We start from the raw sequence: 24,268 nt of genomic DNA, 5'->3' as shown, positions 1-24,268 counted from the left end.
TGGACTGTTCTTTACATTGTGTTTTCCTGGGACATTTTCAGATACTACCGGCCACTGTTTCTGTAAATAATGCTGCTTATAAGCACGGCTCTCCCTCAAGTACAGGAAGCAGCAGTACTTTATGTAATCACTTTGCATGCCCATCACTAGTCCAATACAAATTAGTACAAATATTGCGGCCAAATTTTCTTCTTTGAGGCTTCTATGAACAGACAATCTTTATGAACTTTTTAATGACAGTCAAGTTCATTCATAAGACCTTCTATATCTTTGCAGTAAGAGCACTTGTTTTGATCTTCAAAAATTGTGAAAAAGTTGCACTTCGTTTTCTGTAAACATTTACCTTTGAAAAGAGATTTTACTGTTGAGGACGAGTGGCAAGTAGCTCTGCTTTATCCTTCATTGAGTTCAGTGTGTTTGATGAGATGAAGTTTACCGTCTTCAGGTGCATTAAAGCTATCATCAGTTGCTCTTACCAGAAAATCACTCTGTCTTTGTCATGTAAATGTAGCAATCTGTGCTATTTTCTTTTGGTTCACTCGAACCATAGAAACATTTTTTTTTGGTGCTCCAAGAAGTCCCTACAGTCCTACCACAGAGCACCGCGAAAGAGCATTTAATAGGAATTTCATGCCTTCTCCCAAGCTAATGTCGCAAATCTTGCCCGGAGGTGGGCTTTGAACCGTTTCTGAGGCAAGTGCGCTACCACTGCGCAACGGCTGCTCAAATTTCAAATGACAGTCTCTGTTTACCCTTTAGCGACTGCTTCAAATTTGAGTAGTATGACACACAATTATTGTGGGGTACCCATTTCTGGTCTTGGTCTCCAAGCTTTATACTTAAGTAAGCATTGTTTACAAATTCGATGAATGGGGTGATATTCTTTCTCTGTGACTTTATAGTGAATAATTCATAAACATAACATTACGCATTTGCGTAAACTATCCTGATACGTCTCTCAGACATCTTTTAAAACAAACTTATACTTATTACAACCACGTGTTATAAATTTGTAGTCAGAGTCAGTTTTTCATTATTTGACTTATAAAGCTCTCATTTCACTGACGAAAAATTTAATGTAAGCGTGTTAAATACCAAACTGCTTTCCTATGCGGTCAACTGCTGTTGATATCAGCTATATATAGACCTACTGATATAAACTATATATAGACCTACATCACTAGCCAATGACGTCAGCAGGTTTTGATAATTTAATAATCCAAAATGTTGTGAGAAAAAAAAAGTCGTGATAAAAAAAACAAAAAACTACAGCTATAAAAGTAGCTGCATGATAAATGACAGTGTAATATTAGTAGTTGTTTGTTTTTGTTTATTCTATAATTTTTTTTATCTCAAACTGTTAAACATTTTAAAGTGTGTATAATTTATTTGTGCATAAAAGTGTTTAATTTGCGTATAATCTATGTAATTTACAAAGCTATGCAAAATTATGTGTTGCGTCAAAACTCAAAAGCATTTTTTACACCATGGGGAAGCTATAATTTAAATTTAGTTTTTCTAGATTTACCACTAGATGGTATTTAATAAAAAATTTATTAAAGTTATTTATTAAAAAAAAAATGCATAAAATTTTTTTTTTACTGAAATCATTTTAGATACCGGCTGTAAGCTTAGGAAAAAGAGTGTTAATTATATTAGATAAAAAGATAAAAATTCACTGAAACAAAAAATTTACAAAAGAAAATGACAGAAAAATTCTGCGCATTTTGAGCTAAAGGCTTCATTAAAACATTCAGGCTATTCAGAAGTTTCTTTGTTTCATGTTTTGGGCTAACTTTTAATGACAGAGACCTGGAAAAAAATTTCAAAAAAATATCTTCTTGCGAGTCGCTGAGGCGAAAAAAAAAATGTCACATTTTACCACGTTTCAGAATAAATTGAACGCCATAGCACTTCACTAAGATTATTTTCACTTCACTATGACTTTTTAGTGAAAAGACAAACAGGCGAAATGCATTCAATATTCAAAGATTGTTGAAAAAGAGACAAAAGAAACAATTTCCATCTTAGTTGGCTCTAACAACAAATGTTTGTGAAGCAAATTATAATTTAAAAAAATATATTAATATTCAACCCGATGTCATTGATGTCAAATCGAATTTTTATTATTTTAATAATTCTCAAAATTTCGGTAACTTATAGTTATTAAATGTTTGGTAATTTAAAAATAAAAAAATAAAAAAAATTAAAACTTGGTAGTTAAAAGTGCTTTTCATTCAATGTATAAATCTTCTAAAGCTCCAAGGGAGATATTTTAGCTTTAGAAGATTTTTTTATTTTGCCAAGTTAACTTAAAGTTATTATATTAAATATCTCATACCTCAACAAAGGTATTTTTGCAAACTGTTTGTTAGCACCAGAGGCAGATGCAGCATTTTTGGATATTTTAGCTAACTTCCAGACATGAAGCAAACTCTAAACATTTACGTGTTTATGCTTATTTCAAATAAAGATGCTTTGTAAAAAATTGCGGTGATGACCCATTGCCTGGGGGAAAAAAAAGCTCTAAAACTTTGTTTTCAACTATCAGAAACGAAGAGCTGTTTTTAGGCACCAATTATTGCAATTTTTTTTGCAAAACATCCTCATTTAACTTAAGTGTAAATATATAAATGTTTGAACTTTGCTCCTTGTCTAGAAGTTAGCTCAAACATCAAAAAAATGCTGCATCATTCTTTGGTTAGCACTAACCCTAAAATTTTCAGACCGAGATTATTAGAAGGTAAACTTAGCTTAAACCTAAACTAAATTTGATTTTGTAAACAGACAATCAGATGAAAATGATGTATTTAAATTTAGAAAAAAACTTTTAAAACGTAAAATAAGTAGCGCATGTTTTTTAAAATTCTTGCGCATGTTCATTGCGTCATGTTTTTTAATGACTATTGTCTAGTTTTTTATTTTCAAAAACGAAGTTAAACAGGGGCTACTTATATTGTTTTAATATTAAATAAAGTCATCTTTTTTTAACGATCATTAACTATTCTTTGGTTTTATAGCGACAATTTTAACTAGCGCAGTAAAATGGTTTTAAAGAACCAAGTACTAAAGTAGCCCTGTAAAACAAACTTAAATACTGCTCCTTACCTTTTTAAAAACATGCTCGTCTTTTAGTATTTAATAAATAACAACATTGATAAATAAATTTAAAACGGACGATATGATTTTGCTGTTGATGCTTTATAAGTATTTTTACTGCGCAAATAAGCGTGCCAGTAGTTGCTCAAGCGTAAAAAGTAAACGGTAAATATGTTTTATTGTCAAAATCTAGGCCTCGGAAATAATTTTTCTTTAACAATAATTTAAAAATCAAATTGGAGGTTTAATCAAATTTAATTATTAGGCAACGTATTAATTGCTTAATCAAATTTAAATATTAGGAATTGTTCTATCTTATTAGGAATTGAACGTTTAATCAAATTTAAATATTAGGAATTGTGGCAAATAATTAATAACGGTTCTAGACTCCTCACGTTTTTCAAAACTTTTTAAATTTAAAAAAGATTTTTTAAATTAAAAATAAAATTGTGTTACATAGAAATATACTTTGGCCCTCCCAAATAAAAAAGAGCGCTGCAATAAATTCTGGATTAAAAATTAGAGAAAAGTATTTTATATAATATTAAACATTTCGTTATTTTCCTGGTGTATCATTAGTTATTAGATTATTTTTTTTTATTTTTTTTTAATACTATTATATATATTTTAGTATATATACAGTATTGGACAAAACATTTGCAACCAACATCGAACAATGCTAAAAAGTGTTCCTAATTTTACACGTCTCAAAAACGAAACGAACTATACTACCACAGCAAACAGTTCAGGAGTCTGGAGTCATAGCATGCCATGACATGAGCAATCAGCTGACAGGTGACAGCACACAGGTAGAATTTCTTTGACAAGTGCCATTTTGCAGCGGACAAAACAAGTGCAACTTTTTTGGTTTGTTTCATATTCTTAAGTCTAGTCCGTGTCAACGTCACGGAAGTTTTTTAATAATTATTATATATAACTATTATTGCAATTTATTAGAAAAACTATTTTATAGAATTTTATAGAAAAACTAATTTATAGAAAAACTATATATAATAATAACTATTATTGCAATTTATTAGAAAACTTTAGTGGTAACACAAAAAAAACATGGGGCGTAATTAAAGAGGTAACAGGGAGAAAAAAAAGATGCCACCAAAGTATTCCCGTAATACTTAAAAACTGATGAGAATGATACAGTAGCCAATAAGGCAATAGATATTGCAGAGAAATTTAATAATTATTTCATAAAAATTGGGGAAAAACTAGCAAAACTAATAAAATAACTCCTGGAAAAAAATGTTATAAATCGTATTTAGAAAAAAAAACATCTGTTATGAACGAGCTTCATATAATTCCAAATGAGCTTAAAAAAGCATTTAATACCTTACAACAAAACAAAAGTCCAGGTCTAGATGACATTAGCGTGAACGTTGTAAAAAATGTCTACGATATTATTGAATATCCTCTTCTGCATATCTGTAATCTGTCTTTAAAAAATGGGGTATTCCCTGATCAGCTAAAGCTAGCAAAAGTTGTTCCTATATTTAAAAGCGGAGATGATTCTATAGCTTCTAACTACAGGCTTATTTCTATTTTATCATGCATTTCAAAAATATTAGAGCGCATAATGCACAATAGACTTTACAACTACCTGTTAAACCACCACCTGCTTAATAATAACCAATATGGTTTTTAAAAACACCATTCAACAGAACACGCTATAGCCAAACTTGTCAACGAAATTTTAAATGGGTTTGACAACAATAAATACACTCTTGGGGTTTTTCTCGATCTTTCAAAAGCGTTTGTCACAGTTGACCATGAGATTCTTCTTTATAAACTGTATAATTATGGAATACGAAATAACAATTTAAAATGGTTTCGCTCTTACCTTAATAATCGGAAACAAGCTTTATGATATGACAACACTGTAACACGACTTGAAAACATTACTTGTGGGGTCCCACAAGGATCAATTCTTGGTCCATTGTTATTCCTCGTTTACATTAACGATATCTACTTATCTTCTAACATACTTAACTTTGTCCTTTTTGCTGATGATACGCAAGTATTCTTTAGCCACACAAACATTAGCCTATTATTTAACACTGTTAATCAAGAACTTGAGAACCTGAACGAATGGTTTAAGGCTAACAAACTCTCTTTAAATGTCGAAAAAAGTAAATAAATTCTTTTTACAAAATTATCAAAATCTGAAACCCTCCCCTTAAAACTACCTGATTTACTAATTGATAAAACAAAACTTAAACGAGAAAACTCAATCAAGTTTTTAGGCGTAATTCTTAATGAACATATTAGCTGGAGTAATCGTATCAAAGTAATAGAAAATAAAATATCTAAAATTATTGGTATTATGTATAAAACAAAACATCTCCTGAACGCAAATTGTTTAAAAAATATTTATTTTGCATTTATTCATAGCTACATCAGCTACTGCAACGTTATCTGGGCAAGTACTTATCCTTCAAAGTTAAATACAATCTACAAAATACAAAAACGAGCAAGTCGCTTGATATTAAATGCAAATAAATACGCTAGTGCCAGACCACTACTAAGAGAAATTGGAGTGCCTAATGTCTATGAAATAAATATTCTTAATATACTTACTTTTATGTTCAAGTTTAAAAATGGTATGCTACCAAGCATTTTCCAAACTTACTTTTTTTCTTTAAACCTTAAATACGAAACTAAATACTCAATAAATAACTTTTGTATACCTAAAACATTATTAAAACAAGCTGATTTTTCGATATCTTGCCGAGGGCCGCGGTTATGGAACTTGGTTTTAACGAGTAATATAAAAACTTTAACTTCAACTCAACAATTTAAACGTGCAACAAAACAACACTTATTTGATTTTGATACAAAGCAATTACTATCCTTTTATTAAAAATTTTGATAATGTTAGTTATTTAATATCTAATAAATTGACGCAACATGTTAATTATATTGTATGGTACTTAAAACATGTTTGATATTATTCTATATTATAATAATAACGCAATTTGTAAATGCAATATTTATTATAACTTACGCCATTTGTAGATGGAATATAAAACAGAATTTATTTGGTTTTGTATGTATATATGAACGGGCTTATATTTGCATGTATGTGTGTGTGTGTGTGTGTGTGTGTGTGTGTGTGTGTGTGTGTGTGTGCGTGTGTGTGTGTGTGTGTGTGTGTTTGTATAATAAAAATAAAAGTAGAATAAAATAGAGAATTAAAAATAATAATAATTTTAAAAAAATAATTAAAATTTTTTTTTTTTTCTTTTTCTTTTTTTTCTGCAAATAGTAAATTGATTGTTAAATCAGTTTTCTTTTTAGTTTCTACTTTCCTTTTTCATTTTTATCGGCTGAATTCTTTAGTTATATTAACGGGGCTGAATGATAAGACCATGTCTTCTGCCGGCTCCGGTCGAAACTTTAATGTTATATTTTTATGTTGTAAAAACATTGTAAAAGCTTATTTTTTTTAATGACGAAAAAAAAATTAAAAAAAAAAAAAAAAAAAAAATTAAAGGAAGTATCCAGAAGTTTCCAGAAGTTTCCAGAAGAAGCATCTGGAAGCATCCAGTAGCATTCAGAAATATCCAGAAACATTGAGAAGCATCCAGACGTATCCAGAAGCTTTCAGAAGCATCAAAAAGAAGCATCTAGAATCTTCCAGAACAGGTTCACACAGGTTCATTTTACTCTATAAGAGACATGTAAATCGACATGTGATTCAGTCAGTATATGGAAGTCAATCAGTCAGTATTACCAAGTGAGTTTTATCAAAGTGTTTTATCGAAGAACATCAATACAAGAAGTGAAATACAATAAATGTTTCATTACATCAATACAGTCCACATCCAACCAAGACGTTGTGTTCCACAGAGCATTATTATATCATCACAAGGTAAATGTAACACGGTGAGCCTTGAGAAGCGTGATTATTTATTTTTTTTATTTTTATGACTTCAAGTGCAAAAATGGCTCCCGACAGTGTTGGATTGGAACTAAGAAAGAAAATTATTGGCGATTACGTAAGTGGAATGTCACAAAAAAGTATTTGTGATAAATATCGCGAAAAAATGGACCGTATAAAGACTATGTTCCAAATATCGTTCTACGGGGAAGTAGGCACCAGATAATAAAGGTGGAAGACCGCGTTCCACCACTTCTAGAGAGGATTCTATGATTGTCAGATCCGTCAAAAAGGATCCCTGGATATCATCAGTCGAGATACAAAAGCAATTAGAGCTGCCTGTATCGGACCGAACAATCAGACGACGTGCTGTTGAAGCCGGATTATTTTCTCGACGCCCTGCAAAGAAACCACTGATTTCACTAAAAAACCAGAAGAAAAGACTCCTGTTTGCAACATTTCATATTGACTGAAATGTGCAGAAATGGCGAACTGTCCTGTTCAGTGATGAATCGAAGTTCAACATCATTGGGAGCAATGGCATTTGCCCTGTACGTCGACCGGCCGGAAAACGCCTCGATTTACGTTACTGCCATAAGACCGTGAAGCATGGTGGAGGTAATGTAATGGTCTGGGGGTGTTTTTCTGATAACGGTCTAGGTCCAATACATGGAAACGATGGAATAATGGACCGTTTCATGTATAAAAATATCCTGAAAGATGTTATGTTACCTCATGCTGAATGGAACATGCCAATAAAATGGGTTTTTCAGCAAGACAACGATCCGAAACACACGGCAAAAGTAGTCAAGCAGTGGTTTTAAGACAACCACCTATCGGTGATGGATTGGCCGCCTCAATCTCCGGATCTCAACCCTATCGAGAACCTGTGGGAGATCGTCATCCGCAGAATTAATCGTGAAGGTGTTCGTAATAAGGATCAACTGTTTGAACAAATCCAAAAGACCTGGGCAGCGATTCCAAAAATTTTGATTGATCACCTGATCGAATCTATGCCTCGAAGATGCAAGGCTGTGATCGACAATAAAGGATTCGTCACGAAATATTGATAGCGAAATACAGCTTGGTCAATATTTTGTCGAGTTGCACTTGTTTTGTCCAGAAGGAAATCAACTTTTTTTAACACTTCTGATTAATTTAATAATTTTCGTGTACAAATAATGAACTTTGTGATGAATAAAACTTGAAGAACTTTGTCTCTAAACAGTTACATAGTTATTTTTCTAAATTGAAAAAATGCAGCACTTTTATATAAAGAAACTAAATTAGCATTATCTGGTTGCACTCGTTTTGTCCGATACTGTATCATGGGGGGATAGGCATTTTTTTGATGCTTGAGATATCAAGCTTCCAGACATAGAGCAAACACTAAACGTTTATATGTTTATACTTATTTCAAATAAAAATGCTTTGCAAAAAATTGAGATGATTGGAGCTTGGGGACAAAAAAGTCTTAAAATATTGGCCACAACTGGCTCAATCAACTAATTGCTAAAGCATTTTTTTTGCTATTCTTAACCAAGCTTATATTCATCAAAAGTTTTTAAATATCATATAATAATCTTTTAAAGTTCAAAAATTATGACCTTATAAAATTCTGAAAACATATATTTTAGATATTTACAGGGGTGTGCAGGTTATTGCAGAAAAAAAATAAATTTAAATATGTTAAAAACCATTTGTATTACATCACATAAAAATAAAACATTTATCTACATAAAAAGTTCAATGTTGCTTAATATAGCCTCCTGTGGAATCTACTACAATCTTCAGACGCACAGGCACTGCTTTGCAGCTTCGCAGCACCATGTCCGAACACTGATTCTTCTATGTCTTTGTCCTTCTGCTTTGAGAGCTGCCAATTTTGGATATGTTTTGAGGGTCTTCTTCGACTCCATGAAGCCCCAAATGGCAAAGTCTATGGGGTTCATATCTGGGCTAGAGTGGGGCCACATTTTCGGCGCCCACAATTGAGAAATATTCTTTTGAAGAAAAGCTACGGTTTTCTTGGCACTGTGAGCAACTTTTTCTTGGTCCAAAGCAACAAGTTAGCTTTTAGAAAGTCAATATAAGTTGTTTGGTTCACCTCGACAACTTTGGGAACAAAATTAAGTGGTGTTTTGGAGCCATCTGAACAAACACCACCCTATACCATCACTCCTATAGAGTGCTGTATAGTCCAAATAGTCTTGGTATAGTCAGAAACTCCAATGGAACTATTCTTTTAGACTTTCATAGAACTTCCGTTGTATGTCAGGCTCAGAGTCAATTGTGAAGATTTTTTCGTCACTGTAGACAACTGGAACACTTGGGTGAGTTTTAAACCATTATAGAAGCTGCTTTACTATTTTTTGTTGTTTAGATCTTGTAACCTCACTCAATAATTGCCTATTTGACTTTACAAAGCTCTTCATACCTAAGTCTTATGGATGACTTGTTGCAGTGTTCTCCTCGACACACAAGCCTCTCTAGGTGAGCGAGGTATTGATCGATTTGGATTTCTTCATACTTTGCAGTCAACAGAACTTCAAAATTCTTTAGTTCTTACAAATCTTCTTGGGCCTGTCTGCTTCAGTTTACAATTTCCACCTTTTTTCTAAATCTGTGATAAGTCGGTAAACATTTAAATTATGAAACTGTTCTTTAACTGCTTTGCAAATTTTGCTTTTCTTTACACCTGCTTTCTAGAGTGAAAAAACAAATTTTCTTACTTTTTCTTTATCCAGGCGATTAATTCAACCCAATTTTTTTTCTTATTTATAATAACCGCCAATGTTTTATTACAAACCAGTTAAACCGTCATTGATTTTTCCGCCAAACTTTGCGGATATTTTGAGAGGAAAATTCAAGTTATTTTTTTCTGGGATAACCTGTGCACCCTGTATTATCAAGTATAAACACTGATAGACGATTATAAAAACAGAAAAAGTTTTACTTTAATCTAATGTTAACTGAAACAAGGGCTGTTAAAGTCAGTAAAGCAAATTGCAATTTTCGCAAAATTAAAAAACTAAATATCTTTAAATTGGGGGTAAACTAGTATTGATATAAATTTTCAAATATTGAATTTTTTGTTCTTGTCAATAATGCCGCTAAGCTGCTAAAATTCAATGCATTACGAAATAAAACAGGAGTTCGATTTTATAAGTCCTCACTTTGGTATTAAAATTTTTTTGTGGCACTTGGATCAATGATATTTTATATGAAAAAAATAACCCGAAGAGAAAAAATCCGTCTGAATTTGTTTACTTTACAATATTCTTTATGTTTACTTTAAATTTGTCTTGTCGAAACAGTTATTTCAATAAAATTTAGTAAGTTTTTAAACATTCAAATTTTTTTTTATTAAAAAATGTGAAAATCGAAGTCAGTATAAAATGTTCATCATTTTGAATAAAAAAATATTCATCATTTTTATTTGCAATTAAAAGCTTATTGAGATTCAAAAACTTTTTTTTTATTTTTCTCATGTAGAATGTGTGACAGAACTCCTTTCAGAAAAACGGTCTTTAAGTTAGGGTTTTCAAAATCTAGAATTTATGGAGGAGCGCGCAGTTCAAAACTTATTTTTAATTAAGATTTGCGCCGCGCTCTCCTACATAAAAACCGGTTTTAACATCCCTACTTCAAATACCATGGGACATAACGCATTAAATGTTACGTCATCACATTCAACGCAAAAAAATATTTGTCGTAAAACATGACATTTTTAAAATCATTTTTTATAACATAGTTAAAAGTACCAGGGCCGTAGGAACAAAAATTATAGGAGGGGGGTCGCACTACCCCGAAATTGTTCTAAGAACCTTGTTTTTTAGTCTTTTTTTCAGTCAACTTCTTCAAAATTATTTATTTGAAATATTATTGGGGGAGGGGGGATGGCAAATGCCCCTGCTACCCCCTGGTTGCTACGAGCCTGAAAGGTACATAAACTATCATTTTTATTTTCATTTGCATAAAATTAAAAATTTCAATAACTTAGGTCATTCATCATATTCAAAAATTAGGTTTTGCATTTAAAAGCGATAAATTAAAAAATGTAAATGCATTAAAAACGTTTTTTTTTTTTTAATTTCACCAGGATTACGTAGGAGTTTTTTTTTTTAAACATTCCAGTTTACATTTGTTATTTCGTTTTTACAATATAATGAGAGTAGATAATAAGTTATTTTTATAAAGTTTATATATAACAATTTATAAAGTTATATTAACAATTTATAAAGTAAGCAAATACTACTAACTTTGAAAAACCAGGTACCTGAAAGAAGATCAGTAAGAACTTATCGAACCTTATACTAGTGTAAACAAAATATTAGATTATAAAGTAACTATATGTACAACAAAATAAAATAAAGTATACATACACATATCACTTTGTAGTATAGGTAATAAAGTTTAATATTTCCATACTATAGATACTATTTCCATAATATAAATATTATTATATTATTGTCAAAGTTTGATAATATGGGAGAGTAAAAGATTTTTCCGCTTAATTTTAAAAAGATGTAAAGAAGTAGGTAGATCAAAAATAAAATTAGGCAAAACAATTTTATTCCAAAAATGGAGTGCACAATAATCAATGCAAAATTGATTAAAATTTGTTCGACAAAAAGGCTCATATAGAAGGTTAGTATTTCTGAGAGAGTATTTATTGGTAGGTTTCAGAGATAATTAGATCATTAAAAACGGCAGGAGATTATTTTTACATGAAAATTCGAGCTTCCTTCACATCTTAGAGGGGTAACTTTTATTTAAACTTTTTAAATAACGTTTTTGTACGTAGTTCGAGCTCACCAATAATTCAAATGGAATATTTCAAATTTTATTTAATTAACTGTACCCATATTTGCCATTGCCTCTATTTCTAATTTCATTTTAACTTTATCACTCACTGTTCTATTGTTTGAGATTGGTGAATTATAATCTTACGTGTAAGATGTCACTTAAAGAAGCGTGTTAAAATTTATGCATTTTTTTAAGATTACTTTTAAGAGTTATTTTAATGACTACTGTAGTTAAAAAACTGTCTTGGGAGTTTTAATTTGTTTATATATATATGATTTTAAGTAATGAACGTGATAGAATCAATAACTATCAGATAGTTGATTTTCAATATCTATCAGATAGTTGTTTTTCGCGATAATGCAATTCTGAATGCATATTGCAATATTAATATTGAAACATGCATACTTTAAATATGTTTTGATGTTAAAGTTTAACGCATTGTAGAATTGTTTGAACGCTTGTGTATTGATTTGTTGGCACTTGATATTTACGTTCGCAAGAGAACATGACTCTTTTTAATTTATTTTTTGTAAATGTGGATTACGAATGATTTTTTATTCTTATTCTTTTTAGATTGCATAATGAACTTGAAGAAAAAGTTTATCAAAACCAGAAGTGACACAGAACACTCAGTATTTGGCTAACCCTGTAAATTTCCAGAAAGTCAATTGCCGGCAAAGGCAGAAGCCTTTAAGCATTATCTATACATCAGACACGCAAAACTTTTTTCACAATCCTTAGACTCTGAAAAACCATCAATCAGAGACGTAAATAAGATAGTAGCTGATGATTTAGTAAACGTATGGTCGAGAGCGGGGTTGCCAATGATATTGTAAAACAGCATTCTGAAAAGCTTGGATAAATTAGTTACTAGTACAAAATGATTGAGGAAAAATGTTTGATAGAAAGAGAAATTCATCTACGTTTCAGTGCCAACTTGGTTCGTTTAATACAGTATTTGACATTTGTTCTTCCAAGTGTGTTAATTGTGTGTAGGAGAAAAGATAATACTGATGGGGTACGTGTTTTCTCTCTACTAAAGATTTCTCTCAATTTCCATGCTTCCTCATATTTAGAAATGATCGACTGGTCAAATGTTGATATCTCTCCTCTTCCAATTTTATCTGAAGTGAACAATGAAGACCACTTAATCAACGTTACAAATGGCACTCTACAAGTTCCTGATATTCCATGCAATTCTCAAAATGTATCCAAAATTGTCACAATCTATAAAAAACGTTATAGAATGCTTGTTTTCGCTTCAAACTCGAAACTTAAATTTCCAAAATTCGACAGTAAAAGAGACTTTTTTAGTATACAAATGCAGCTTATATTCTTTACTTTAGTGCTTTTACTTATTTTAAGGTGAATTTTGACGAAAAACAGTGGATCTCATGCCCATATAATATAAGCAAAAGTTGCCCCCTTTAAACTAAATTCAAAAAGGCTAATAATTTTCAGGTAGTCATATTACGTGGCGTAGCAACTTTTCACTCTAGTAACGATGCAAAAAATCAGAAAAAATAAAAATATGACCCACCCTAGTTCTTATCAAAGAATACGCCTAAAAATTTACTGATTTACTATTTATAAGGATCGTTAAAAGAAACAAATTGTTTTCGGTTTGTTAAATAACTTTTAAACCATTTTAAAATTACGCCATTCACTCCATAATATTTAAGTTTATGAATCAAAATGCCATGGTGTACTGTATCAAATGCTTTTGATAAATCTTAAAAAATACCTTAAGTGAATTATAAATTTTTGAAAGAGTTAGAGATTTCACGGACGAATTGGATGATTGCATGCTCAGTAGTAGGGCTGTAAATCCTGGCTCGTGTTCGTTAACGGCTTGGTGATCGGCTCGACAAGAGTTCGTTAATGTTCGGCTTGAATGGTAAACGAGCCGGGCTTGAACAAAAAATTAGGCTCGTTTATTAAACGAGCCTAGCTTGAACATCATAGGCTCGTTCATATAGGCTCGATTAAAGCTCGAATATATATATATATATATATATATATATATATATATATATATATATATATATATATATATATATATACATATTTATTTATTTATTTATCCAAGGCAATGAGAGCAAGACTTATATTTGTGAAAATGTAATTTGAACTATTAGAGTGCAGTGTTTAATAGGAATTATTGTGTTTGTGAAAGTTTGAACTTTGAACATTAAGTTTGAACATTGAACTATTAGTTTTAACTTTTATTTTGAACTATTAGATTTGTGGGATCTTATTTCATTATGTTGTTTATTTGCATGTTTAATAGACTGTAGGATTGCTTATGTTGTTTGTTGATTTGGACTTGCATTATTTACAGACGAGCCTTTAACGATCAGTTTTTTTTTACTAAACGAGCTTTGAACTAACAGGTTACAATAATTATTTCGAGTTTTAAACCAGTCGAGCTCAAGCAACATGTAAAACGAGCCGAGCCCAAACAATACTAATCCTTAACGAGCCGAGCTCGAACAAAGAATCTCATGTTCGAAACGAGCTCGAGCCGAGCCTGAACACTCTTAATATGTAAACGAACCAAGCCAAGCCCTGGCAAGCTTGGCTCGTTCGGCTCGATTTATAGGCCTACTCAGTAGAACTATTTTTTTTAAAACCAAACTGATTTTTATAAAAGAATTTTTTTTTTAATTTTTTTTTTAAAAATTCATAAACTTAATTAAAAGTTATTTACAATATTGTAAATAATTTTTTCTAAGATTTTTGAAAATGTTGATAAAATAAAGATAGATTGGAAGTTGCATATATTAGTTCTGTCTCCATCTTTGTAAATTGGGATTATCTTTGCTATTTTTAACTGATCAGGAAAAACTCCTTGTTGTATTGACGCTTTGAAAACTGTAATGAGAATATTTGTTAATTGTTCAAAGCATACTAAGACTATGTTTCTATTTATTTAATCAACTCCAGGGGCTTTGTTTTTTTAAATATATTTAAATGGCACTTGAAACTCCTCAAAGGATAACTCAGAAGATAATGTATTGGAGCAAATGCAATCATCCATCAGTGTTAAAAAGTTATTGAACACAACTTGGGTATTAGGAGTTTTATTTGCCAGTTTAGAACCATATCAATGAAGAATTTGTTAAACTGACGAGCTATTAATCTAGATTTAAAAACATCTTTGTTATCCACTCTAATCATCTGCGGTAGGGAACCTGAGCAAGTTTTTTTTCCCCACCAATTTCTCTTAATATTTTCCAAGTGCGTTTATAGTCGTTCTTAACATCTTCAATTAATTTTGAGTAGTAATTCTTTTTTAAGTTTTTTCAAATAGATTTTTGTAATTTTTGTAAAATCTTTCATTTAAAAGTGTTTTCGTTCTTAAGTAATTTATATATAGCTTTTGTTTGATCTAAGATGATTTTTAAATACCTTTAGTTTTCTAAGGAGCATTTAAGCTTTTATGATTTATTATTTTTTCACAGATAAGAAAATTGGCATCATAGACAGATTAAAATCTTTTAAAAAAAATTTTCATAAATTTTATTTGCGTCGTCATTAAAATTTACATGCTTCCAATGAAGCAGTAATAATTGTTTTTTAAACTATTCAATATTGTTCATATTATATATGCGTTTACTTATTTTAATATTAGTTTTGGTTGTAATTTTAGTATTTGAGTTAAATAATAGAAATATTGGGAAATGATCAAATATATCTGCTTTCAATATACCTTCTTGTATATTGTAATTAAAGACATCAGTCGTAATAATGTTATCAACGAGAGTGGCTGAGTTTGCTGATACACTAATCGGACAATTAGTTAATGGAACTGCTCTTATTTCAAATATAAAATCATAAAAATTTTTTATTTTAAAGTCATTCTCGTGGTTAAAAAAATTCATGTTTAAATCGCCAAAATAATTTTTTTTTTTCATTATCGCCTATTTTGATTACATTTTGTTTAAAAAGCTTTTGCTCAGATTCTCGCTAAGACCTTCAGGTGGTCAATTACAGCAGCGTAGTAATATATTTTAGATTCATTGTTTAAGATTTCAATAGTTAAAATTTCTGTATTGCCGTCAGAAACGCTTAAATCATTCGTAACGTAACGCGCAGCGGTTTCCTTCACGTAAATAAAAACTCCGCCACCGCGTTTATTTGTATTAGTCTCTCTTGAGACATTAGGCTGGGTGAATAAAATAAGCAATTGCTTTTACTCGGCTATTGGTCAGCTTTACGTAAATAAAAACTTTAGGAATTTTAATTACGTTTTTATTCACGTAAAACTGAACAAAACTGAGAAATTGCTTAACTTTACGCGAAAAATAATTTGAGCATAACTGCTAAAGTTTTTATTTACGTAAAGCTGACCAATAACCGAGTAAAAGCAATTGCTTATTTTTATTCACCCGGCCTACTAACTCAAAACGGGAAAGATAAAAATTCGCGTTATGACTTATACAAGTTGGTGCTTATACAAGTTTCAGTTAAACTAAGGACGTAAAATAAGTAAAGTAAGTAAAATCTTATTTTAAATCCTTGGTTAAAAACATTAACATAAACATTATTAAAAACATTTTTAGTTTCTTCTAATAAGTAAAGGAGCTTTTCAAAGTTGTTGCTTCTGATATTTACATGACGGATTTTAATTTGTTCGCCGTCTTTGGAATTAAAAAGAGATTCTTCTATTTCACTAGAATAATAGTAAGGCAATAATTATTTACAATAATTATTATTTTACATTTATATATATTAAAGTTTTTGTTTTAGAAAAATTAAAAGTTTGATGTTTAAAATTGCTAATTTTAGCCATTCCGATGAGAGTTAAAAAATCTCCGTTTATTTCCGCGATTATGTTATTTTATTTATGCATATCTTTAACAAACATTTTATCAAATTTGATTACTGCTACTTACTGCTGCTACTTACCCTCTTAACGATGTCTTTTAACTTCTTCCTACAATTTTCTACGATATTCCAGGGTTTCTTTCGCATTATCTTCATTGATAAAAGTTCCAGTGCCTTTAAGTTTTTTCACGTATGTTAAAATTTGGCATTTATCATATAATTAAGGAGTTTGAGAACTATAGTTCTTGGAAAGTTGTCTTTAATTCTTCCTATTCGATGGGCTCGCTCAACCACTTTATCTTTTCAATTTCAAGCTGGTTTTTAAAGATCTTTTTAACTGCTCTTGCACAGTCATTCCACGTTTCAGACGGTAGTTCACGTTTCAGACGGTAGTTCACGTTTCAGACGGTAGTTCACGTTTCAGACGGTAGTTCACGTTTCAGACGGTAGTTCTGCAACATCATCAACTCTAAAATTATTAATTTCAGATTCAATAAACATTCATGAGTATATAAGGAATCAGGAACAATAATAGATGATAAAACATTCATGAATATTTTTAGAATCAGATACAATAATAAGGAATCAGTTACAATAGACGTTCATGGATAAGTATTCCAAATTTCAACCATCAAGCATGAAAAGAAGTTAGCAAATCGAAATTGGCTTAAGACAGGTTTTCCTTGAAATATGCGAAAAACAGAAAAGTGATCTCAAATTAATAAAAATTTTTTAACAATATTTAATTTTATTTCACTTAATGTAAATATTTATTTAACAAGGAAAAAAAGATTTCCAATTTTCTTATTTGAAGATAAAAGGGTTTATGGAAAAACAAACAAACTACTAATTCAAATTGAGTGAATTTTTATTTTTTTTGTTAGGGGTGTCCCAGATAAGCTATTCAGCCGAATATCTGAGCCGGATAGGAGTGTTAATCGGTATTCGATATCTTGTCGGATAATAACTTTATCCGGTTTTTTATATACCGGATATTTCATGTTACTGTCATTTAAAATTTGAAAGAAATGTTATACTTTTAAATAATCTAATGTTTATGGTTTTTATTCAATATTTTTATTATTATCAAAATACTACTAACATTATATATGCGCAATAAATACATCAGTTTATCACTCATTTATATTTCGTTTACCTCAATATTAAGGAATTAACATTTCTAGCCTTGATTGCTTTTTCTCATAAATAATAAAAACAACTTTTCGAAAATTCAAAGGATGCAGGTAATGCTTGTAACGTAAGTGCTATTTCTTTTAGCAGTGGCAACTTCTCTTCATCTTTCCAGTAATTTAAAACTTCATTATTTTTTTCTATAATCGAGTGATTAAAGAAAACATCAACTCCTTTAGCAGCTTTTAAAAAGGAGACTTGATCAGAATTCAATGCGATTGATTAAGTTTTTTTTTTCCTCTTTATACAATTTATAACGAAATTTTTTTGCGTGGTTTTGCAGTCGTGTTGTCTTATTTGACTCCTGACCAGATTTATTACATCCCCTGCTTATCTGCTTTACACAGAGAATGCAAATTGCTGTGAAATCACAGCTACCATTAGTTTTGAAAAGCTTCAAAACAAAACCATTATAAAGTTTTATCACGGGAATATTTTGTCATAATAAAATATATGATTTAGGATTTGAGTTACGTTAATTTTTAAATATTCGGATATTTAATATTCGGTCGGATAATAAAAAAACGTTATATGGGATACCCCTACTTTTTAGGCGAAAATAAACTCAAGTCAGGATATAACCAAAAAAATAACCAGAGTTGGTATTGTACCCTGGATCTTTTGCTTCTGAACTAAGCGCTCTAACGACTGCCACGGCTGCTTGATAAATGATTTACCCCAAATACTAAAGATTTGAACCCAAATATCTTTACAACTTGACTTGATGGTGAAAAATGGTTTGAAATCAGCATATTTCATTTGTCTTAAAAATCCACCTAGTAAACAAGATTTCCACAAAAGAATTTTATTTGTTTATCGGTGTTAATTGGGTCAAAACTAATTATCTTATGTTTGACTAATTTGAAAAATATTGAAATTATATAATTTTTTTGTTGTTGAAAAAATTAAGAAAATAAAATATTAGAAATTCTTATTTTAGCCTAGTAACTTTAATCATTACATCATTATGTAGTAACCTAATAATTGTAATCATTACATCTTTACTACATCATAAACACTCAATATATATTTCATTTTGCAACAACAAAAAGTATTTATCTCAATACATTACAGAAACCATAATAGCTATTTGTATCGACTTCGTGTTCAAAGATATAAATATTTTTATAACAATAAGTTAAAAGTAACTTATGTTACTTTTAAATTATTGTTATAAAAATAAAAGAAATCAAATGTCAATTATAGTTTACTACTGATATAAAAACGAAACGAGTTTGACAATGAAAGTAATTTGTTTGTAAAGTTTACCGCTTCTGTTTTTTAATTGTTTACGCATTATGAATGGAATAAGTTAATTTTCAAGATGGCCAAATAAGACCCGAGTATTTCTAAAAATGATACTAAATGTCAAAAACAGTTTTTTAAATGGGGCTAAAAGTTACGATTATTTATGCAAAAACAACTTTTGTAGAAAAGTTAACACTACCATAGTTTATCTGAATCTAACGGACATTATTATTAAACATACTCATTTAGGTGTGGTATTAAAAATAATAACTTCAATTTTTATTAAAAAATAGTTTTTCATGGATAATTTTCCCAAATAATGTCTGATCATAAATGTCAAGTTACATTCATTGAAAATGAACACCAATACATGCTTTTATGAAAAAATCAAATCCATAGACTTATCTATAGCCAAGCCCCAAGATACTTTATGTTGAAATTTACATCTTTTCTAAATAAAACTACGCTTGATGATTTGTTATAGTCGCATTACTTTTACTAGATTATAATAGGGGTTAAAATAATCTTTCCATACATAGCAAATATGTCATACTTTTTGATGAAAAAACTTACATAAATTGTAATTGAAAAAATTTATATATTTGTTCGGAAAAACGTGTACCATCCCTTAGTTGCATTGAGCAGTACCGAACTTTTTTTAGATTTTGAAGAACAGTTTTTTATTTTTTGTTAATTTTTTAAATTTTATAAAAAACCTTTATTTTTAGAAAGTCACTAAGGTGATTCCTTTTCCAAAGAAAGTTATATGTAAACTTATTTACTAAGCATGATATAAATTTTTACATCTCTTGAATAACTTTGTACTCAGGGCCGGATTTAGGGGAGGGCTGAATGGGCTGCAGCCCAGGGGCCCCCACAAATTCGGGACCCCCAAAATTCTATGATATTTAAATTAGAATACAGAAAAAATGTTTTATTTATATTTACACATATTTAATTAAATAATATGGAAGTGGGCACACTAACTATTTATCTTCTACTATCTGTGAAGAATTAATAGAAATAATGGGAAATATGTTTTGAATGAAATAATTTCTCGTATAAAATTATCTAAATACTTTTCAATTTCATTAGATTCAACACCTGATGAAGGTCATACAGATCAATTAAAATTAGTTTTTATATATTTTGAAAAAGACACACCAGTGGAAAGATTTTTGGTATTTATGCCAAACCAAAGCCATAAAGCTCAAGATATGTATGATGGTTTAATAAACTTTTTAAATAAATATGACTTAAACATAAAAAATTGTAGAGGCCAATCGTATGATAATGTTTCTGCAATGATTGGGAAATATAATGGTCTCCAATCAAAAATTCTGAAAAATAATAAACTAGCTTCCTGGATTCCATGTGCTACACATTCCCTAAATTTGGTAGGAAAAGCAGCAGCCGAGTGCTGTACTGCTGCTGTTGAGTTTTTTGACTTTGCAGTTATATGTATTTTTTACAGCATCAACAAAACCTTATGAACTACTGGTTTAAGGTCTAAGTTTAGAAAATACCTAAACCCGTATCCATGTACCACAACGAGTTAATACTACACGCTGGTCATGTAGATCTGATGCAACAGAAGCTCTTATACTAGGCAATAAACAATTTAAAAGTACTTTAATTCAAATAGCTGATGAGTTTGAACAAACAACAAAAACGCGTTGCGATGCAAATTGTTTATACAACAAATTGTGCTCACTTGAAACTGGAATTTACACGGTTTTTTGGAATAATATCCTTGAAAGAGTAGATAAAACTAATAAATTACTGCAAGATGCGACATTAGACCTTAATACTGCAATATCTGCTATTAAGTCTTTAAAGAATTTTGTTCAAGCTAAACGTGATAACTTTGATCAATAATGAAAAACAAGGAGCAGAAATTTCGGAAACAACAGATTATTTGAAACACCGTAAACGGCAAAGAAATATCCGTTTAAATCCAATAAATTTTTATGAAACACCCGAGGTAGATTTAACTTCTTCTCAAAAATTCAAAATTCAAATTTTTTTACTTGTAATTGATACGTTTATTTCTAACTTGGATAAACGATTGTCTGCTTATGAATTGGTATACCAACGGTTTGGCTTTCTTCGAAAAATAGAACAACTAAGTAACCAAGAAATTGAAAATAAAGCAATTAAACTTGTTAGAATTTACCAGGATGATATTGATGAACACTTAGGAAACGAACTTATTCAATTTAAAGAATTTTATAAACATTTTAAAGATGAAAGCAGTGAATTTCACAATATTAGTCAAGAACATTTAATGTATAAAATATTAATTAATAGGGAAGTAAAAGATTGTTTTCCTTATGTTGAAATAGTTCTTCGTATTTATCTTGTTATTATGATTACAAACAGCAGTAGTGAAAGATCATTCTATAAAAAAAATAGATTGCGTACTTCTATGGACGGAGACTGGCTCAATCAACTAGCGATAATGAGCTCTGAGTCTGATATTTTAAGAAAACTTGATTTTCAAAACGTTATTGATAAGTTTGTACAAATAAAATTAAGAATAGTTCCCGGCATTTAATTTTAATTACTTGACATTATTATTTTTATTATTTTTATTTATTATTTTTCATTTAATTACTTACACTGAATAGTATGATAATATTACTTAATATACTAGTTACGGTAACTAGTATATTAAGTAATATTATCATAATATCGAGTATAACTAGTAACTAGTTATACTCGATTTGATTGTTTTTATAATTATTTATTATTAAATAGTAGTTAATTGTTACTAGTGTTACTACTACTAAACATAATAATAAATATTATTCAATAAGTAAAAAAATGTATTTCCTTATTTATTTATAAGGGGCCCCCACAGTATATTCCGCCCAGGGACCACCACATACCTAAATCCGCCCCTTTTGGTACCTATATTTATTTATAACGTAAAAAAACAGTTATTTACGATAATACTGTTAAGTTTTACTTATATTATTTTTTTATATGAGAAATAAACTAAAATGAGATATTTTACATCGCTTTTGAGTACGCAAAAAAAAAAAAGAACAAATGTTCTACATGCGATAGACTTAAAATAGAGTTTTTAAATATTCATCCTCAACATGAATTACAAAATGATTTAGATGAAAGAGAGCTTTAATAAAGGAAAATTTTTTTTGAAATGAATGCTGTACATGGAGAACATAAAAAGAATGCTGTTCATGGAGTACATGAAGAAAAGGCTGTTCATGGAGTACATAAAAAGAATGATGTACATGAAGAACACTCATTGATTTGCCTTGCTCTAGTTAAATTAGATTTTTGGAAGGATCTTTTTTGCCATAATATTGCCACCAATTGCACATAATACAAACTAAAACTTTCAATGAACACTTTTAACATATACAAATTGGGAACTAATGAAGTTTAACTTTTTTTCTATAATTAGACAGTTAAAAAAGGGTCTAATGATGTCGTTAATGTGTTATACTATTTTAATGAAATTATGTCTTTAGAAGTTACTCATCTTCAAGCTCTGGACAGGATGAATATATTTCTTTTTATATATTGTTGTATTCTTTTTTTCCAAAGCCACAATTAAGTAACAATGAAAAGAAACCCAAGAAGAAACAAATCAAAAGAGCAAACGAAATATTACCAGAAGAAAAGCTGTAAGTTTCCTGGAGTCCTGGACCCGCTATTACAGTAGAACTAATGGAATCATCAAATCTAAAAAATTATATAATCCTTTTTATCAAACTATTAAAATGAATTTAAATCTTGATAATTCTGATGTCAATTAATTTAAAATATCTTTTAAAATCTCGATGTTAAAACATGTTTAAGCAAGCATCAGTCATAATACTTTATGTTTTACAATTTTAAATTAGGTTTCAATATCTGTTTTGAGAAAACTCTAATTTAGTTATATTTCTCTTTAATTCATATTAAGTAATATTGGTTGCATGGGATAATAACAATAAAACCAAATTTAAATCTCTTCATCTTCTTGCACGTTTAATAAATTTTAGTGAACGTTTTACTCACCCTAAGACTATTAAAAAAATGAACGCACTAAATGTGTAATTAATGTTTTTATATTCTTTGCTTTATGTTCAAATTTAAAATCAATTTTTCTCCTTTCATGGTTTATATTTGTCATAGATAAAATAAATAAATTTTAAAATCGATTCTATCAAATTATCAGTGATGATTTTATAAAGGAGCCGATTTTTCAAACAAATTTTAGTAAACTTTGCATTACTTTTCGCGGACCATTTGATTAGAACAAAATAGTTCTAAAAAACTTTAACCAGGATTTTATTCAATTTGATTTTAACTATAATTTTTTTAAACAAAAGTTCAAACAACTTTTGCAATTCGACGCGTTGATTTGACAAGGTTCTAACTGATCCACGAGTAGTTTTGAGTAAATCAATGTTCAAAATTGTTATGTTCTACCATTAAAATTTATTAAAATCCACCGATAATATTTTTGTCATGATAACATAGGCCTTTACTATAAGCATTACTATTTTTTATTTAAAAATATTTTACTCTTCACATAAAAATAAATACCGCCATAGTCAATTAATCATATTCTCACTATGACAAGGTTCTAACTGCTGTTATAACGGTAGTTAGAAATATGTTAGTTACTTTAAAACTTTGTGACTGAGGCAGTTAGTTACCTAAAATTTTGTAACTGAAACTGTAATATAATAAAAAGCTAATTTTCATAAACTATATTATTTCAGTCACAAAACAAGGTTACAACATTTTGTTTACTCATTCTTTTTGTACTACATTTTATTGGTACATTTTAAAACATTAAGTGCAACTTACATTAAGTGCAACTTACATTATTGGTACATTTTAAAACATTAAGTGCAACTTACATTAAGTGCAACCCTTACATTAAGTGCAACCCTTAAAGGTTTTTCATGGTATCTGTTTATTTTATAGGCAAAGAACAACTCGATAGTAATCTCTGTCCTCAAGAGGGATAAACGGAAATGCAACTTTTTTTTAAGTCTGCAAGTTCCTTTGTACAAATTTGAATCTTTGGTTTTACATTCAAAACAGTGGAAGTTGATGACTTGTTGCTGCATTCTTTCTTTTAGGTTTTTCATTGAACTTGACATTAGCACAGTTCATAAGTTCATTGCGATCATAGCTAGATTTAAAATGTATAATGTGAAATGCTTGAGTAAA

General features: G+C 29.6%; 1 protein-coding gene across 2 annotated transcripts in view; it reads right to left on the bottom strand.

Moving 5' to 3' along the window:
- Positions 1-3,225, bottom strand: part of LOC100200905 (uncharacterized) — an 80,678-nt gene extending 77,453 nt beyond the window's left edge. Inside the window, exon 1 of one of the 2 annotated variants that reach the window (XM_065818532.1) lies at positions 3,109-3,225. In XM_065818532.1, coding sequence (XP_065674604.1) covers positions 3,109-3,122 — 14 coding nt within the window. In that variant the 5' untranslated portion in view covers positions 3,123-3,225. The remainder of the gene's footprint in view (positions 1-3,108) is intronic. The other variant, XM_065818533.1, reaches the window with a different exon arrangement.
- Between the last annotated feature and the right edge of the window lie 21,043 nt (positions 3,226-24,268).

Source organism: Hydra vulgaris, chromosome 14 (assembly GCF_038396675.1).
Source record: "Hydra vulgaris chromosome 14, alternate assembly HydraT2T_AEP".
NCBI classification, from domain to species: Eukaryota; Metazoa; Cnidaria; class Hydrozoa; order Anthoathecata; family Hydridae; genus Hydra; species Hydra vulgaris.
The sequence above is the reverse complement of the archived record's forward strand: the minus strand, read 5'-3'. Positions and strand labels throughout refer to the sequence as shown.